Consider the following 13,808-nt stretch of genomic DNA (forward strand, 5'->3'; position numbering starts at 1 on the left):
CAGAAAACAAGCTTGCTCCCGCCTCAATACGACATGCCTTCAAATATTTAAACAGGGCTATCATATCACCTCAGGGCTGTCAAATCAAATCAAATCTATTACGGCACACAGCCAGCCCTCAGGGTTATCATATCACAACCTTCTCTTCTCCAGGCTAAACATCCCCAGCTCTAAGTTGTTCCTCATAGGGCATGGTTTCCAGACCTTCACCATTTTAGTCGCCCTTCTTTGGACATGCTCCAGTTTCTCCACATCCTTTTTGAATTGTGGTGCCCAGAACTGAACACAATATTCCAGGTGAGGCCTGACCAGAGCAAAATAGAGTGGCACTATTACTTCCCTTGATCTAGACACTATACTTCTATTGATGCAGCCCAAAATCGCATTGGCCTTGTTAGCTGCCACATCACACTGTTGACTCATGTTCAACTTGAGGTCTACTTGGACTCCCAGATCCCTTTCACATGTAGTCTCGTTCAGCCAGGTGTTGCCCATTCTATATCTATGCATTTCATTTTTTTCGCCCTAAGTGCAGTACCGTACATTTCTCCGTGTTGAAATTCATTTTGTTTGCTTTGGCCCAGCTTTCTAATCTATTAAGGTCATTTTTAATTTTGATCCTGTCCTCTGAGGTATTAGCTACTCCTCCTAGTTTGGTGTCATCTGCAAATTTGATAAATATGCTTCCAATTCTGTCATCCAAGACATTGATAAAGATGTGGAATAGCACTGGGCCGAAGACAGAACCCTGTGGGACCCCACTGGTCACTTCTCTCCAGGATGAAAAGGAGCCATTGTTGAGCACCCTTTGGGTTCGGGTGGTCAACCAATTACAAATCCATGTAACAGTTATGTTGTCTAGCCCACATTTCACTAGCTTGTTTGCAAGAATCTCATGGAGAACTTTGTTGACGAGAGAATGGTCAAACAAGCCGAGTGTTACCGGTAATCAGAGTCCAAAACAAGCCGAGAGAGCCAAAAATGTGGTCAAAATCAAAAGTGAAAGGAAGGAGCGAATTCCAAGCGAGGTTCCTATGCTGTTCACGTGGCAGACAAAAGGAACTGAAGAAGGGAGGGAAGATACTGAGCCTATATAGAGGGTGGGCTGAGCTACCGCCAAAGTCTTCCCTAGCGATTCCAGAAGGATCCAAAATTGCTGCGCAGGCGCAAAATAACCCATATGTGTGCTTTGCAGAGACCATGAAGAAGAACACACTGTATCAATGTTAAGTAAACAGAGGAACTGCTACACCTAAATGTAGTTACAGTTTATGACAGTGGTTCAGGCAACACAATTCTGCAAATTTACCTTGAAGAAATGCCCTCAGATACCTAAAAGAATAACTGAACAGGCCCATCAAAATGTATAGATATACCCCCATCAAAAACATTTTCACCTAACATTTCTTCTATGCTGTTGGTGAATATATTCACAGAGCTATGTTATGACCTATACATTACAAAAGTGTGAAATAAATTATCTAAATGTATAAAGAATGAGTGCAGAGTCTACAGTAAATGGACAACACCACTTTGTTTTGGGACCACAGAAAAAGAATTTCTTGCACAGTAAATGCTGCTTAATACCCTGTTGTACATTAAAAAGCTTACCTTGATAACTTCATTTCTCCTCACCACTTTGAAACTATATGGAGGAAGAAAAACTTGTCTACTGGTGTCTGAGCTAATACATATGCCACCAAATTAGTCACTGCAATAGCCAACTCTCTTAATTCTATCACATCCCAGAGCTGAGCAAAGATTAGTCTATTTGACTTTATTTATTTATTTATTTAGGTATTTATACCCCGCCCTTCAGCCCTAATGGCTCTCAGGGCGGCTTACAATTATTATTTTTAATCAGACAGTTCCCTGCCCTCAGGCTTACAATCTAAAAGACACGACACAAAAGGAGAAGGGAATGGTGAAGGGGGAAGGGAATCAGGTCCAGCATTCTTCTCTCCCTCTGAGGCCTGGACCAAGGTAGATGGACTGGAGGGAGGGCTCTTCTTCTTCAGGCTAACCTGATGGTACTGGGCCAGCCTTCTCTCTCCCTCAGAGGCCGAATGATGACAGTTAGGGAGGGAGGAGCCTCTTTCTTCAGGCTAGCCCCTGATGGTACTGGGCCAGCCTTCTCTCTCCCTCAGAGGCCGAACGATGACAGTTAGGGAGGGAGGAGCCTCTTTCTTCAGGCTAGCCCCTGATGGTACTGGGCCAGCCTTCTCTCTCCCTCAGAGGCCGAAAGATGACAGTTAGGAAGGGAGGAGTGTTCTTATTATCATTACTGCCTTTCTGTTCTAAAAAACTGATCTAAGACTTATTTATGTGTGGGTTGAGAAGTCTAAAAGGAAAACAGGTGTTCTACTATGGACCATGCTTTTAAAACCAAACAGAGGGGAAAAATGGCTGTATATATTTAATTTTACTCCACCATTGTTAGGACCACGTTCCACATTGGCCTCTGAAAATGACATGGATGTGACCACTAGGAGGAACTGGAGCTGAGGTTACTACAGTTCAAGTGGCAGGTGCATGAGTTAGCACTTGGTGAGCAGTGCATTATGGGAAGTCTGATGCAACATGCAAACTAGGTGAAGTCGGCGAGCAGTGCATCATGGGCAATGTTATGATGTAACAGATACTGGGTATGAAACCAGTCAGGTTTCATTGGTGGCATGACTGTCACATGACTGCCAAGTAGATCACCTACATAAGGGAGAAGAAGGTGACTATCTCCATCGTTGGGTTGTTGAGGTTGGTGGTTGACGGAGCACTTTGTTTGTGGAGAGTATTCAAGATGGCTGTCTGATACTGTTTGATCTTTGTAAATAGTTTGCAACGAAGATTAAAGCCCTCGTGTTGAGTGAACCCTGTTGTCCGAGGTCCACTCCTTCAAGCCAGGAGCTCAAGGCTGAAGCTTGTGTAGGAGGAATTTTTTCCTTGAAGCTCGAAGCCTTTGCAGACTTCTCAAAGAGAACTTCTTCTATGCATCCTGCCTACGTTGATAAACTCTGCATGTGGTCATAGTGGACACAGCTCATCTCTACTCCCCAACTTATTCAAAACGTATCATTCCAACAAATGTCTTTCTGTAAAAGCTCTGCTACAGCATATATGTCCTAGCACTTCTCCCTTAAGTGTGATAACTGTCATTATCACAGGTGCTACAACATGTACATGTACTGAATTCAGTGTAATCTGGAGTTGTAGCCAATGTACACTGCAATGCGATGCTCACCTTACAGTTCTCAGTGAAGAGAACTAAGGTCCATATCTTTGTTATTTGGAGTGTACTCTAATCAAAGCAAGGATTGCTATGAAAACAGAAAATTAGATGCCATAGCTCTAACTATTAAAGCAGCAGCTTTGTGGTTTCTTCACAGTGGCTTTCTATTCTTTTCTACTTATTCTTTGAAGAGGCAACTCTAATTTTGGTACAAAAGCCCTGAAGTTAACTGTACAGTGAAAACCATCAGTAAAGGTATAGGGTTGCCTTAAAGTCACAGTAAGTCAGAAACAATATGAAGGTACACAACAACAACAGCTACTCCATAACTTTCTGGCTGATATTATATAGTTTTGTAATGAATGTTATGCCATGCAAGGACATCCTTTTCCTCAGGCAGAATCTGTGAAAAGCATATCATTCTGTTGACATTGCTTTTCATGTGTTGGTTGATACTGACAGAACATGCTTCTCTGCTCACAGACAAAGGGTTACTGCTTGGATTGTGCCATTGCCTGGCAAATAACTTGAACATTTTGCAATCATCTGGATGAGCATGCAGTTGTTTCCCAGATTTGCTGAAAGTCTAGTAATACATATTAATGGCACACAGCCTCAATACGTTTACACTGCCCTGCGGTTTCTGAGAGCACCAAACAATCAGCATTGTCTATACTAGTAGTTTCCTAGCTATTCCAACACACTTATGACAAGCTCCTTGGTCAGATCTCTAAGGTGTATGCCCTGATATCTGTAAGCAGTCAGAGAATACTTCAGATCTGATGACAGCCACATGGGAAAGTGCCTCCAAAGGGCAATTTTGTTCTGGGATAGAATAGCAATAGCAAGTACATTTCTATACGGCTTATCAGTGCACTTAAGTACTCTCTAAGTGATTTACAAAGTGTAAGTTAACAAGCTGGGTACTCATTTTAGCGACCTCGGAAGAATGCAAGCCTGAGTCAAGCTTGAGCCCTTTTGCTGGTATTGAACTCGCAACCTTGAGGTTTGTGAGTAAGTGGCTGCAGTACAGGCATTTAATCACTGCACCACCAGGGCTCCTATGCCACTAGAAATAAAACCCATTGAAGAGGGCTTGAGTTAAATCAAGTCCACTGATAAGTGACTTCTTGCATTCCCAAGTGTGATTCCCATCTTTCCTATGAGAATCACACAGTCATTTTAATGTTCCATTTAACTCAAAATAGATTTTAATGCTTCCTTGTCAAATTATTTTATACCAAGGAAGCAGCTGATTTGGAGTATATAAACTACATAACAGTGTATGGATTTTCTTGCTATTATAACCCTGAAATAGCTTACTGCACACAAAATTAGTGACAGGTACTTCTATAAGGGGGACCTTCACTTCCTCCACAATGTGAGAGATTAAAGTGTATAACTTTGAAATACAGCAGAGCAGGAGACAAATTAGAGCAAGTGAGAAAAAAAGGAGAAAGAATAAGCTAAATAAATAAATCCTATTATTATTATTAAAGGCTGGCCAAGCTGAGAAGTGAATCTCATCTGGTCTGAACGAAGACAGGAGGAAAAAGGTGGGGAGGAGTTAGGGTCTGTTGTAATAAAAGAAGTTTAAACCATGTGTCCCTGCTTAGCTTGGCTGGCTATATTTCTACTTCTTTGCAGTTTGAAAAATGAGGAGCAATCCAAATCTATTATTGTCTGAACAAAAAGACAGTGTTTAAAAAGTTATAATATGCATAAACACAAACCTGTACTATTTGTTCCTCCTTCTTTCTGCGTTCTTCATCTTGTAAGCGTTTTTGTTGCTTTTTCGATACCACTTCAGTGAAACCATCATTGTTCAAATTGGACTGGGAATCCTCAATTACTGTCACCTCAGGGTGATCATCAATAATGACAACACCTATACCAAAATGATAGAATATTTAGTTGGAAATATAGATAACTCTGATCTGTTTCTGAAAGACAACAACAACAACAAAATCCTAGGAAACCTCTAAAACTTACTTGCATAGTTATTAAGATCAAACTGCGAGATTGCATCCACTTTCTCTTTGGGTTTCTTTGGACCAGCTTTGGGTTCTTCTCGCTTCTTATTGTTGGCATCTTTAGACCCTTTTAATGCAGCAGTACTGCTTCCACTTTCTTCTAGATGTAAGCTGTTGCTGATTTGCTCAGCACTAATCACCACTGGTGTCTGTTCTTCAAATGGTCTAGACCAGAAAAAGAAACCAGGGAACAAAATATGAGCAGCATTATAGTAATGATCATAAAATCATAGAGTTGAAAGAGACCACAAGGGTCATGCAGTTCAACCCCTGCCATGCAGGAAATCACAATCAAAGCATCCCCGACAGATGGCCATCCAGCCTCTGCTTAAAGACCTCCAAGGAAGGAGACTCCAACACTCTCCAAGGGACTGTGTTCCACTGTCGAACAACCCTTACTGTCAGGATATTCCTCCTAATGTTGAGGTGGAATCTCTTTTCCTGTAGCTTGCATCCACTGTTCCGGGTCCTGTTCTCTGGAGCAGCAGAAAACAAGCTTGCTCCCTCCTCAACATGACATCCCTTCAAATGTTTAAACAGGGCTATCATATCACCTCTTAACTATCTCTTCTCCAGGCTAAACACGTCCTTTGGACATGCTCCTGTTTGTCCACATCCTTTTTGAATTGTGGTGCCCAGAACTGGACACAATATTCCAGGTGGGGTCTGACCAAAGCAGAATAGAGTGGCACTATTACTTCCCTTGATCTAGAAACTATACTTCTATTGATACAGCCTAAAATTGCATTGGGCTTTTTAGCTGCTACATCGCACTGTTGACTCATGTTCAACTTGTGATCTACTTGAACCCCTAAACCCTTTTCACATGTAGTCTTGTTCAGCCAGGTGTCGCCCATCCTATATCTGTGCATTTCATGCACATGACATGAAGGAAACAACACCATTAGACCTTTAACTGAAGTTAACACATTAACAAAAACATGGTGAGGTATCACAGTGAATTTAGAAAGGATAGTGACAAATAAAGAGGGTTGAGAGAGTTATGAAAATTGCAGAAGGACTAATATAAAGTCATTCAAGAAAAACTTGCACATACAGTGCGCCCGTGTTATACGGGGGTGTGGCTTACGCTGCTTCCCTTTATGCATTTTTCCCTTACGCGGGGTGGGTGGGTGGGTGGGGGTCCAGAACGAATCTACGTGTAAGGGAAGGGAGCACTGTACAAAAATACTTATAAGAACAATGAGAGCATTTCACTCAGGCAGTACAATGGAAGACCTCTCCCATCCCTTGGCTTGAAGGGAGACTAGCAGAAGCTTGAGAATTCAGTCAGGACAATTCTTTTCAGTTATATTTCTTGTCTACTTTTACAGATATAGAATACAGCCTGTGGCTCCTTGTCTTAAACCATATACTGTTAGTTGAAGACTATTTACCATCTCTTTTAAACCCACACCTAACTCTTTTATAAAGCAAGCGTCAGGTGGGCATGGATTCAGTAGAAGTGTGACTTCTAAAACTGCCTGTAGTCCTAATATTCTAGCCCTCCTTCCGACCACCATCTTGAGGGGGAGAGAGGAAGGCCAGCAACAACAGGCCTCACCTGGGAAGACAAAGAGCCCTCCTTCCGACCACCATCTTGAGGAGGAGAGAGGAAGGCCAGCAACAACAGGCCTCGCCTGAAAGAAAAAGAGCCCTCCTTCCGACCACCATCTTGAGGGGGAGAGAGGCTTATGTGAGAGAGCAGATGAGCTGGACTTTCCCCCTTCCCTACTGTCATTCCCTTCTCCTTTTGACCATCCATTAAGAACCCAAGCCCTTCCTCCATTCCATCTGCCTTGGTCCTGGCCTCGGAGGTAGAGAACAACTGCTGGTCTTCATCCCCTTCCCCACCACCTCTCCCTTCTCCTTTTGTGTCGTGTCTTTTTAGATTGTAAGCCTGCGGGCAGTGAACTGTCTAACTAAAAGATTGTATGTATAGCGCTGTGTAAATTTACAGCGCTTTATAAATAAAGGTTAATAATAATAATAATAATAATAATAATAATAATAATAATTTCCTTGGTTTCTTCAGTTAATACCTCTGCAATGCTCCTTATTCTCAGCAAGGCACCTTCTGATCTTATCTCTGAAGTTTCATTTTGCTACCTTACTTTAGAAGTTTTGGGGAACAGTGACCTTGCCTGGGTATCTAACAGGTTAATGATTTTTTTGACAGACAAAAATTCCACCTTTACAGGATTGTTTAGAAGTAATTCCTCTTTAATTCCAAAAGCAAGTTCTTCCCCATACCCCCAATTTTTGCTTTCCTTTTTGTCCTATTTCTTTTGCCACTACAGATAAATATACTTCACCTAAGGGAAAAACTCTTAAGGCAGGGGTGGTTTACTGTACTAATACACAGCTTTTTATCCATTTATAATGGTAAAAGATAAAATGATGATAATAATGCTAAAAAGGATGATGATGATGATGATGATGATGATGATGATGATGATGATGATGATGGGTCAGGGACTTCACTGTCCTCCAAGGTCCATTCTTTATCTGATGATGTCCAGCATCCTCTTGCAATAAGTGGCAGAACTGGCCCTTCAGCAACAAATCTAGGCAGATTATCCCATGATCAAACACTAGTTCCTTATGGCTGGCTACAGAAGGTCCTTGAACTAGGGTACTGTCCCCTGCAACATGGATTCCCATTGATTATATAGTACAGAAGAGAATGAAGAAAACTGAAGTGTGAAGTTATGATCGACCCCAATAGCCATGAGAACTGTATGGGCAGGTGGGTTGAAGAGAAAGTATGCTTCTTTTGAACTACTGAGATAAAGCAAAACTATCTAACAGCTTGCTGAATACAAATTAAGCCTTTTTATACCTCTGAAAAAGTCCTGCCAAGAATACTGCATGATTGTTGAAAGCAACTTGAAGGCACACAATAAAACTATTAGTCTGCTAACATTTGGCAAAGATACTAACAAGTACTAAAGCAAAACTATCTACCGTATTTTCTGGTGTATAAGATGACTTTTTAACCCAGGAAAATCTTCTCAAAAGTCGGGGGTTATCTTATACGCCGGGTGTTGTTCCAAGCCAGACTGGAGAATCTGCAGTTGCTGCATATGGTGCGGGAGCTCAAAAACATTTCCCTGGCTTCCTGCCCCGCTGTTGAGGCACATTGGGGCTTCCTCTCTCTCTCGCTCCCGGGCGTTTGACGGCAGCTTCCCTTGCCTCCGTTTGGTGCCGTGGGCTCCCTGCCCTGTTTTGGGTGCATTGAGGGGCCTATCACCCTCCCTCCCTCAGGCGCCATTTTCAGGGCTCTGTTGGGCTCCTCGCCGCATTTTGGCCGTTTTCGGGGGCCGTTCTCCTCCCTCCCTCAGGCACCATTTTCAAGCTTCCATTTGGGCTCCGTGGGCTCCTCGCCCAGTTTTGGCTGCTTTGAGGGGCCTTTTTCGTGTTTAGTTGCCCCTCTCCCTCACAGGCACTGGGGCTGAAATTTCCCTGCTCCCGTTAGCCTGGGAGACTTTGGGAGTTCCTCTTAAATAAAAATAACCCTTTTACTGGTTCATTGACACAGTTAACCTATTCAGTTAACTAAATTTTAGTTAAATAAATTTAATAATTTGTTATTATTGTTAAATAAATTGTTTGTTTAATAATAATAATAATAATAATAATAAATTTATGTTTATTATTATGTTTATAAGTGACAGTTTTCCTGCTAAGTACCTGCATGTCATAAGCATTTGAATTAAAATTACCATATTGAAATCAAATCTATTTTTTTTAAAAAGACTTTATTTGGTGTGCATTGGAAGAGGGTTAGTCTTATATGGTGAGTATATCCCAAACTCTATAATTTAACTGGAAAAGTTGGGGTCGTCTTATACCACCAGTCGTCTTATACACTAGAAAATTGCTCAATACAAATTAAGTCTTTTTATACCCCTGAACAAATCTTGCCAAGAATATCCCATGACAGGTTTCCTTAGGGTTGGAGTGAAGGCACACAAAACTGTACTTCGATTGATGCAGCTTAAAATTGCATTGATCTTTTTAGCTGCCACATCACACTGTTCTCATATTCAACTTGTGGTCTACTTGGACTCCTAGATCCCTTTCACATATAGTCTTGTTCAGCCAGGTGTTCCCCATCCTATATCTGTGCAGTTCACTCTCTTTATCTACTGTCTCTCCCTCTACATTATCTCCTACATCTGTAAGATATTTAATTTGTGAGCAAAGGGAGACACATCTGGCTGGTAAGGCAGAAAAATGAAAAACTCTCAACGAAGAGAGTGGAATCAACAGAAAAAAACAGGAAAGTACTAACTACAGTACTTTAGAAGTTCTGCATTGTCAGCTGACACGTGGGGAATAATCCATGAATGAGTAGATTGCTCCTCCGTCCAAAGAATATTTTAGTCAAACGTCAGTTGATTTATTGATTCTACCATCATAGTTTGATCCCAGGAAGCCTATATTCCTTTTGAAATTCAAATCCACCCTGCCAATGGAAGAGCTATGAAACAAAATTCTTCAGATTGGTAAAAGTGTAGTTACTATTATAAATAAAGGTTTCCTTAGAATCAAATACAAAGGAAAACAAAATCAATGGAATAATATTTTTGTGTGATGTATGTATGTATGTATGTTTTGTTTTGTTATTTCAATGTTTGGATTTGAGAGATAAATTTTGCTGTGTAAGGATAACATAATTATCTCAAAAACATAGCTGTACAGTCCGTCCTCGCCTTACGTGAGGGATCCATTCCGGAATCCTCCGCGTAAGGCGAATTCCGCCTATGCTTGAGCCCCATTGGAAACAATGGGGCTTGTGCGCGGTGGCACGGGCGCGCGCGGGCCGCAACGGGCGCGCGCGCCCATTCAATTGAATGGGACGCGCCACCCCTTCTGCCCCGCGCGCGTCCCGCAGCTTGAGCGCGTATGCTCAAAGCCGCGTATGGCGCGGGCGCACTGTATTAGTCTGGAAAATCATTATGCAAAAGGATCTTTCAGCACCTTTGAGACTAATTGGAAGAAAAAAGTTGGTAGCGTGAGCTTTCACAGACTTGAGCCTACTTCCTCATATCCTCAGACATATTCCTCAAAGGTAGAAAAGATGCATCCAAATGCATTTGAGGAAGTAGGCTCAAGTCTATGAAAGCTCATGCTACCAATTTCTATATTTAATTAATTTAATTAATTTAATTTGTTTTATTTATATACCGCTATTCCAAAGATCAAAGCGGTGAACAGCAAGTAAGTTAATTAGCAAGTAAGCTAATTAATTTCAGTTAGTCTCAAAGGTTTTGCAAGATCCCTTTCCATAATAATGATCTCGCACCACTATTTACTACATGTGAATAACCTGTTACCCTAGGCCTAATTTTAAAGCCTTCTGCAAGTCATCATTTCATATTTCCCTGTCCTCTGCAGCATGTTAGGAAGGGTAAAGAGATACTGTAGAAAAGGGGGAGAGAAGCATACTGTGAAGGGGTATGTTTGACCGTTTTAGGTTCTTATCCCACCTGTATCAACATGGTGCCCCTACAAAATTGGCCTCCCACTATATTTTCCTTACATTCTGAAAAGACAACCCTAGTCCTATTCTGCTAACTTCAAAGAAATCTGATTAAATACATCACCTCTTAAAACTACCTAATGCCTCCTGGATTAGCTTTTTGATAGGAAACACTTACCCCCTTTTCCCACTTCTTATTGGAGGACCACTTCGCCTTTCATTTCTTGGTCCTGAAAAGTTCCGTCCAGATTTGGGTGGTCCACTATTGCCACGGCGATTCTGCCGATCAATCCCTGGTCGCTGACTGGAAAAACTTCTCTTGGCAATTTCTCTTTTGGGAGTTAGCATATTTTCTCCTGCTTTAACAATTACCTGTGCCATGACATCTGCTAATTTCTTCTCATCCCTCTCACGCCTCTCATTGAAATCACTACTTTCTGAAGCAGTTTCCCACTCTTCATTTGCTTGGTCTGAAGAGTTCTGATTTGATAAATCAGGTGTCTTGATTCCTGAAACATCTAAAGTAGTACTCGGCTGCTCATTAAGAATATTGCTCACTGCAGCACTTGAAGAGGAACTGGTGGTGGCTTCAGTTATTTTTGATGCTGCCTCTCTTTCTTTTAGACGTCTAAAGCGTGGTGGCTTATCTTGCCTGGGAGGTCGTGCAGGCCTTTGTCTCCGAGGCCTTTCCCTAGCAGGATCAAATTTCCTCTCAAACTTTGCAGGTTGCCTTTTTTCTAGTGGTATAGAACCATAATGCTCCTGCCTTCCTTGGGATTCTCCATCTTCAACTTTGGTGGCTTCTGCCTGTCTTGGGTTCCACTGATTCTCTCTGTATCCTGGTCTCCTAAGAGTTGATGCCCGAGGTGGACGGCTAACTGGCTCTCTACTTCCACGTCTAAACGTTCCTCCTCTTCCATGTCTAGAAGGTTCTCCTTTAGGAAGAAAACCTGGTTTGGGCTTATTCTCATCTTCCCTTCCATAAGTTTTATCTAGAACTCTACTTTCCCCATGAACATTATTTTCAGGTCTGAAAGATAAGGTTTTTGCAGGCTTTTTGAACTCAGCCTTTTCCTCTCTTCTGGGATGTTTACTTTTGCTTAAACTGTCTTTATCTGAAAGAAGAGTGTCACTTGCACTTTCATGCACTTCACTGTCAGAGTCAGTTTCTGATCCTCTCTGCCTTCGCCGTTTAGGAACTACTTCAAAATCAGAGCTCTCACTACGGGTTTCACTCTCTTCTCTCTGTCTGAGAGAACTAGAAGGCACATGCTCTACTCTAGGCTTAGGGTCTCTGTAATGTGGATAGTCTCTGTTGTGGCCTCTTCCACCTCTACCTCTGCCACCATAAGAACCTCTATAGCTGCGCCCCCTAGAATAATACTCTCCACGTCCTCTTCCCCTGTATCCCTGGTCTGGGAACCAGTCTCTATCTCTGGCTTCTTTCCAGTATGTTCTGGGAGGCAAACCAGAGTCTCTTTTCACAGGTCTGGTTTCCATATGAGGTCTCTCTATAGGTCGTTCTTTGTTAACTACTGTCTCTGGCTGTTTTTCTTCTTTTGTTGTATTGACAGGCTGCTGAATTGGTAGCTGCTGGGCAGTAAGGGATGGAGGTTCAAGTGCAATTTGTGGACTAGCAGGCTGTGAAATTATAGGTGGTGGTGCCTGGATTGCAACTGGATGTTGAACCACAGGTGCTATCACTGTTGATTGCTGAACAACAGGAGGCTGATGCACAGGTGTAACTGTAGTCCCAGACTCCATGAAATTGTTTGCAGATTCTGAAGCTTGTGGTGTTCTTTGCAATTCCTTTTTATCATTTGTAATGGTCTTCTCTGGTTCTAGCTTGGAAGGTGGCACTGGAGGTTGTTCCCTTTTTTCATTCTTGCTCACTCTCTCATTTGCCAGTTTCCCCCCTTCTCTTTCCTTTTTCTGCTCACGTTCTTCTCTTTGTTCACGCTCTTCTTTCATATCTCGAAGGATAGGCTTTTTAATAGGACCTGATCTTCTTACTGGCCTATCACTACCTTCTTCTCTTCTGCCATAACCTGGTCTTGGACCCCACCGAGTTTCGGATTTAGGCTTGAAGGACTTCTCAGGTTTGGAGCCTTCTGATAATCTATTAGTGGTAAAGACTTCTTTTTTCAATTTATTATCCATTCTTTCAATCACTGCTTCTTTGGGCTCAATATGCCTACTGTTTCCTTTGGGAACAGTTACTAGTGTATCAATTCCTTGCTCTTCTGACTTTGAAGAATGGCTGGACTCATGGGAAAAGGTGTTCTTCGGGGAAGAATTACTCTCTTCTACAGACCCCTGTTCTTTCCAGGAGACTTGCAAGACATTTTCAGCAGCCACTTCAAAACCTGTTGAAGGAGCAGGTGTGTCAGTCTGCTGAAGATTTACTTCTTTTGAAGGTCCAACTGGGGACTTCTGTACATTCACTTCAGCAGGTTCTTTGAAAAAGTCTGTCCTTGTGAGGGAGTCCAACTGACTCTGTTCTCCTGAGTAAACTACTTGAACAGTCATTTGTTCTTGATTCAGAAGTGCTTTGGGCCTAGAAGCAAGCAAGCCACATTTAGTGGAAATCTTATCAATAGTTTGAAACATATTAAAACATAATTTGGATTAGCTATTGTAGGTTTGGATCATAGCTATTTAGAACAGAAGACCAGTTCTAGGAGATTTTAAGCATACGGGCCCAACACAGTGAAATAGGCTAACACCACAAATACCAATGACTTAAAGCAAACATTTTAATTACAACATTTAACCAATGTTGGGGAAATTGTGTTTTTTTTAAAAAAACGACGTTTTTATTTAAACCAGCCAACACTGCATTTAATTTCAGCAAAATGAAACAACTGTGAAATCAAGTACCAGAAAATCCTCCAAATTCAATGGCAAATCCCAGAAGTAGTTCAGTAGACCCATGTTGAGAAAGAACTGAATGGTAATAACCAATTTAGTAATTTTAACATGCAAATACTATAAGAACTTCATTTTATTCATCTTTACAGAACTTTTCTAGTTAGGATTATTATTAAAGCTTTCATAGATG

The 13,808-nt window shown here is 41.7% G+C and overlaps 1 protein-coding gene across 11 annotated transcripts in view; it reads right to left on the reverse strand.

Moving 5' to 3' along the window:
- Positions 1-13,808, reverse strand: part of PRRC2C (proline rich coiled-coil 2C) — a 194,983-nt gene that overhangs the window by 93,785 nt on the left and 87,390 nt on the right. For all 11 annotated transcript variants that reach the window (XM_089516032.1, XM_089516035.1, XM_089516025.1 and 8 more), the window contains 3 exons: positions 10,926-13,304; positions 5,219-5,424; positions 4,960-5,114 (listed from right to left, as the gene is read on the reverse strand). In XM_089516032.1, coding sequence (XP_089372158.1) covers positions 4,960-5,114; positions 5,219-5,424; positions 10,926-13,304 — 2,740 coding nt within the window. The remainder of the gene's footprint in view (positions 1-4,959; positions 5,115-5,218; positions 5,425-10,925; positions 13,305-13,808) is intronic.

This window comes from Sceloporus occidentalis, unplaced genomic scaffold, assembly GCF_023333645.1.
Source record: "Sceloporus occidentalis isolate IW3139 unplaced genomic scaffold, rSceOcc1.0.p SCAF_3, whole genome shotgun sequence".
In the NCBI taxonomy this organism is placed as follows: Eukaryota; Metazoa; Chordata; class Lepidosauria; order Squamata; family Phrynosomatidae; genus Sceloporus; species Sceloporus occidentalis.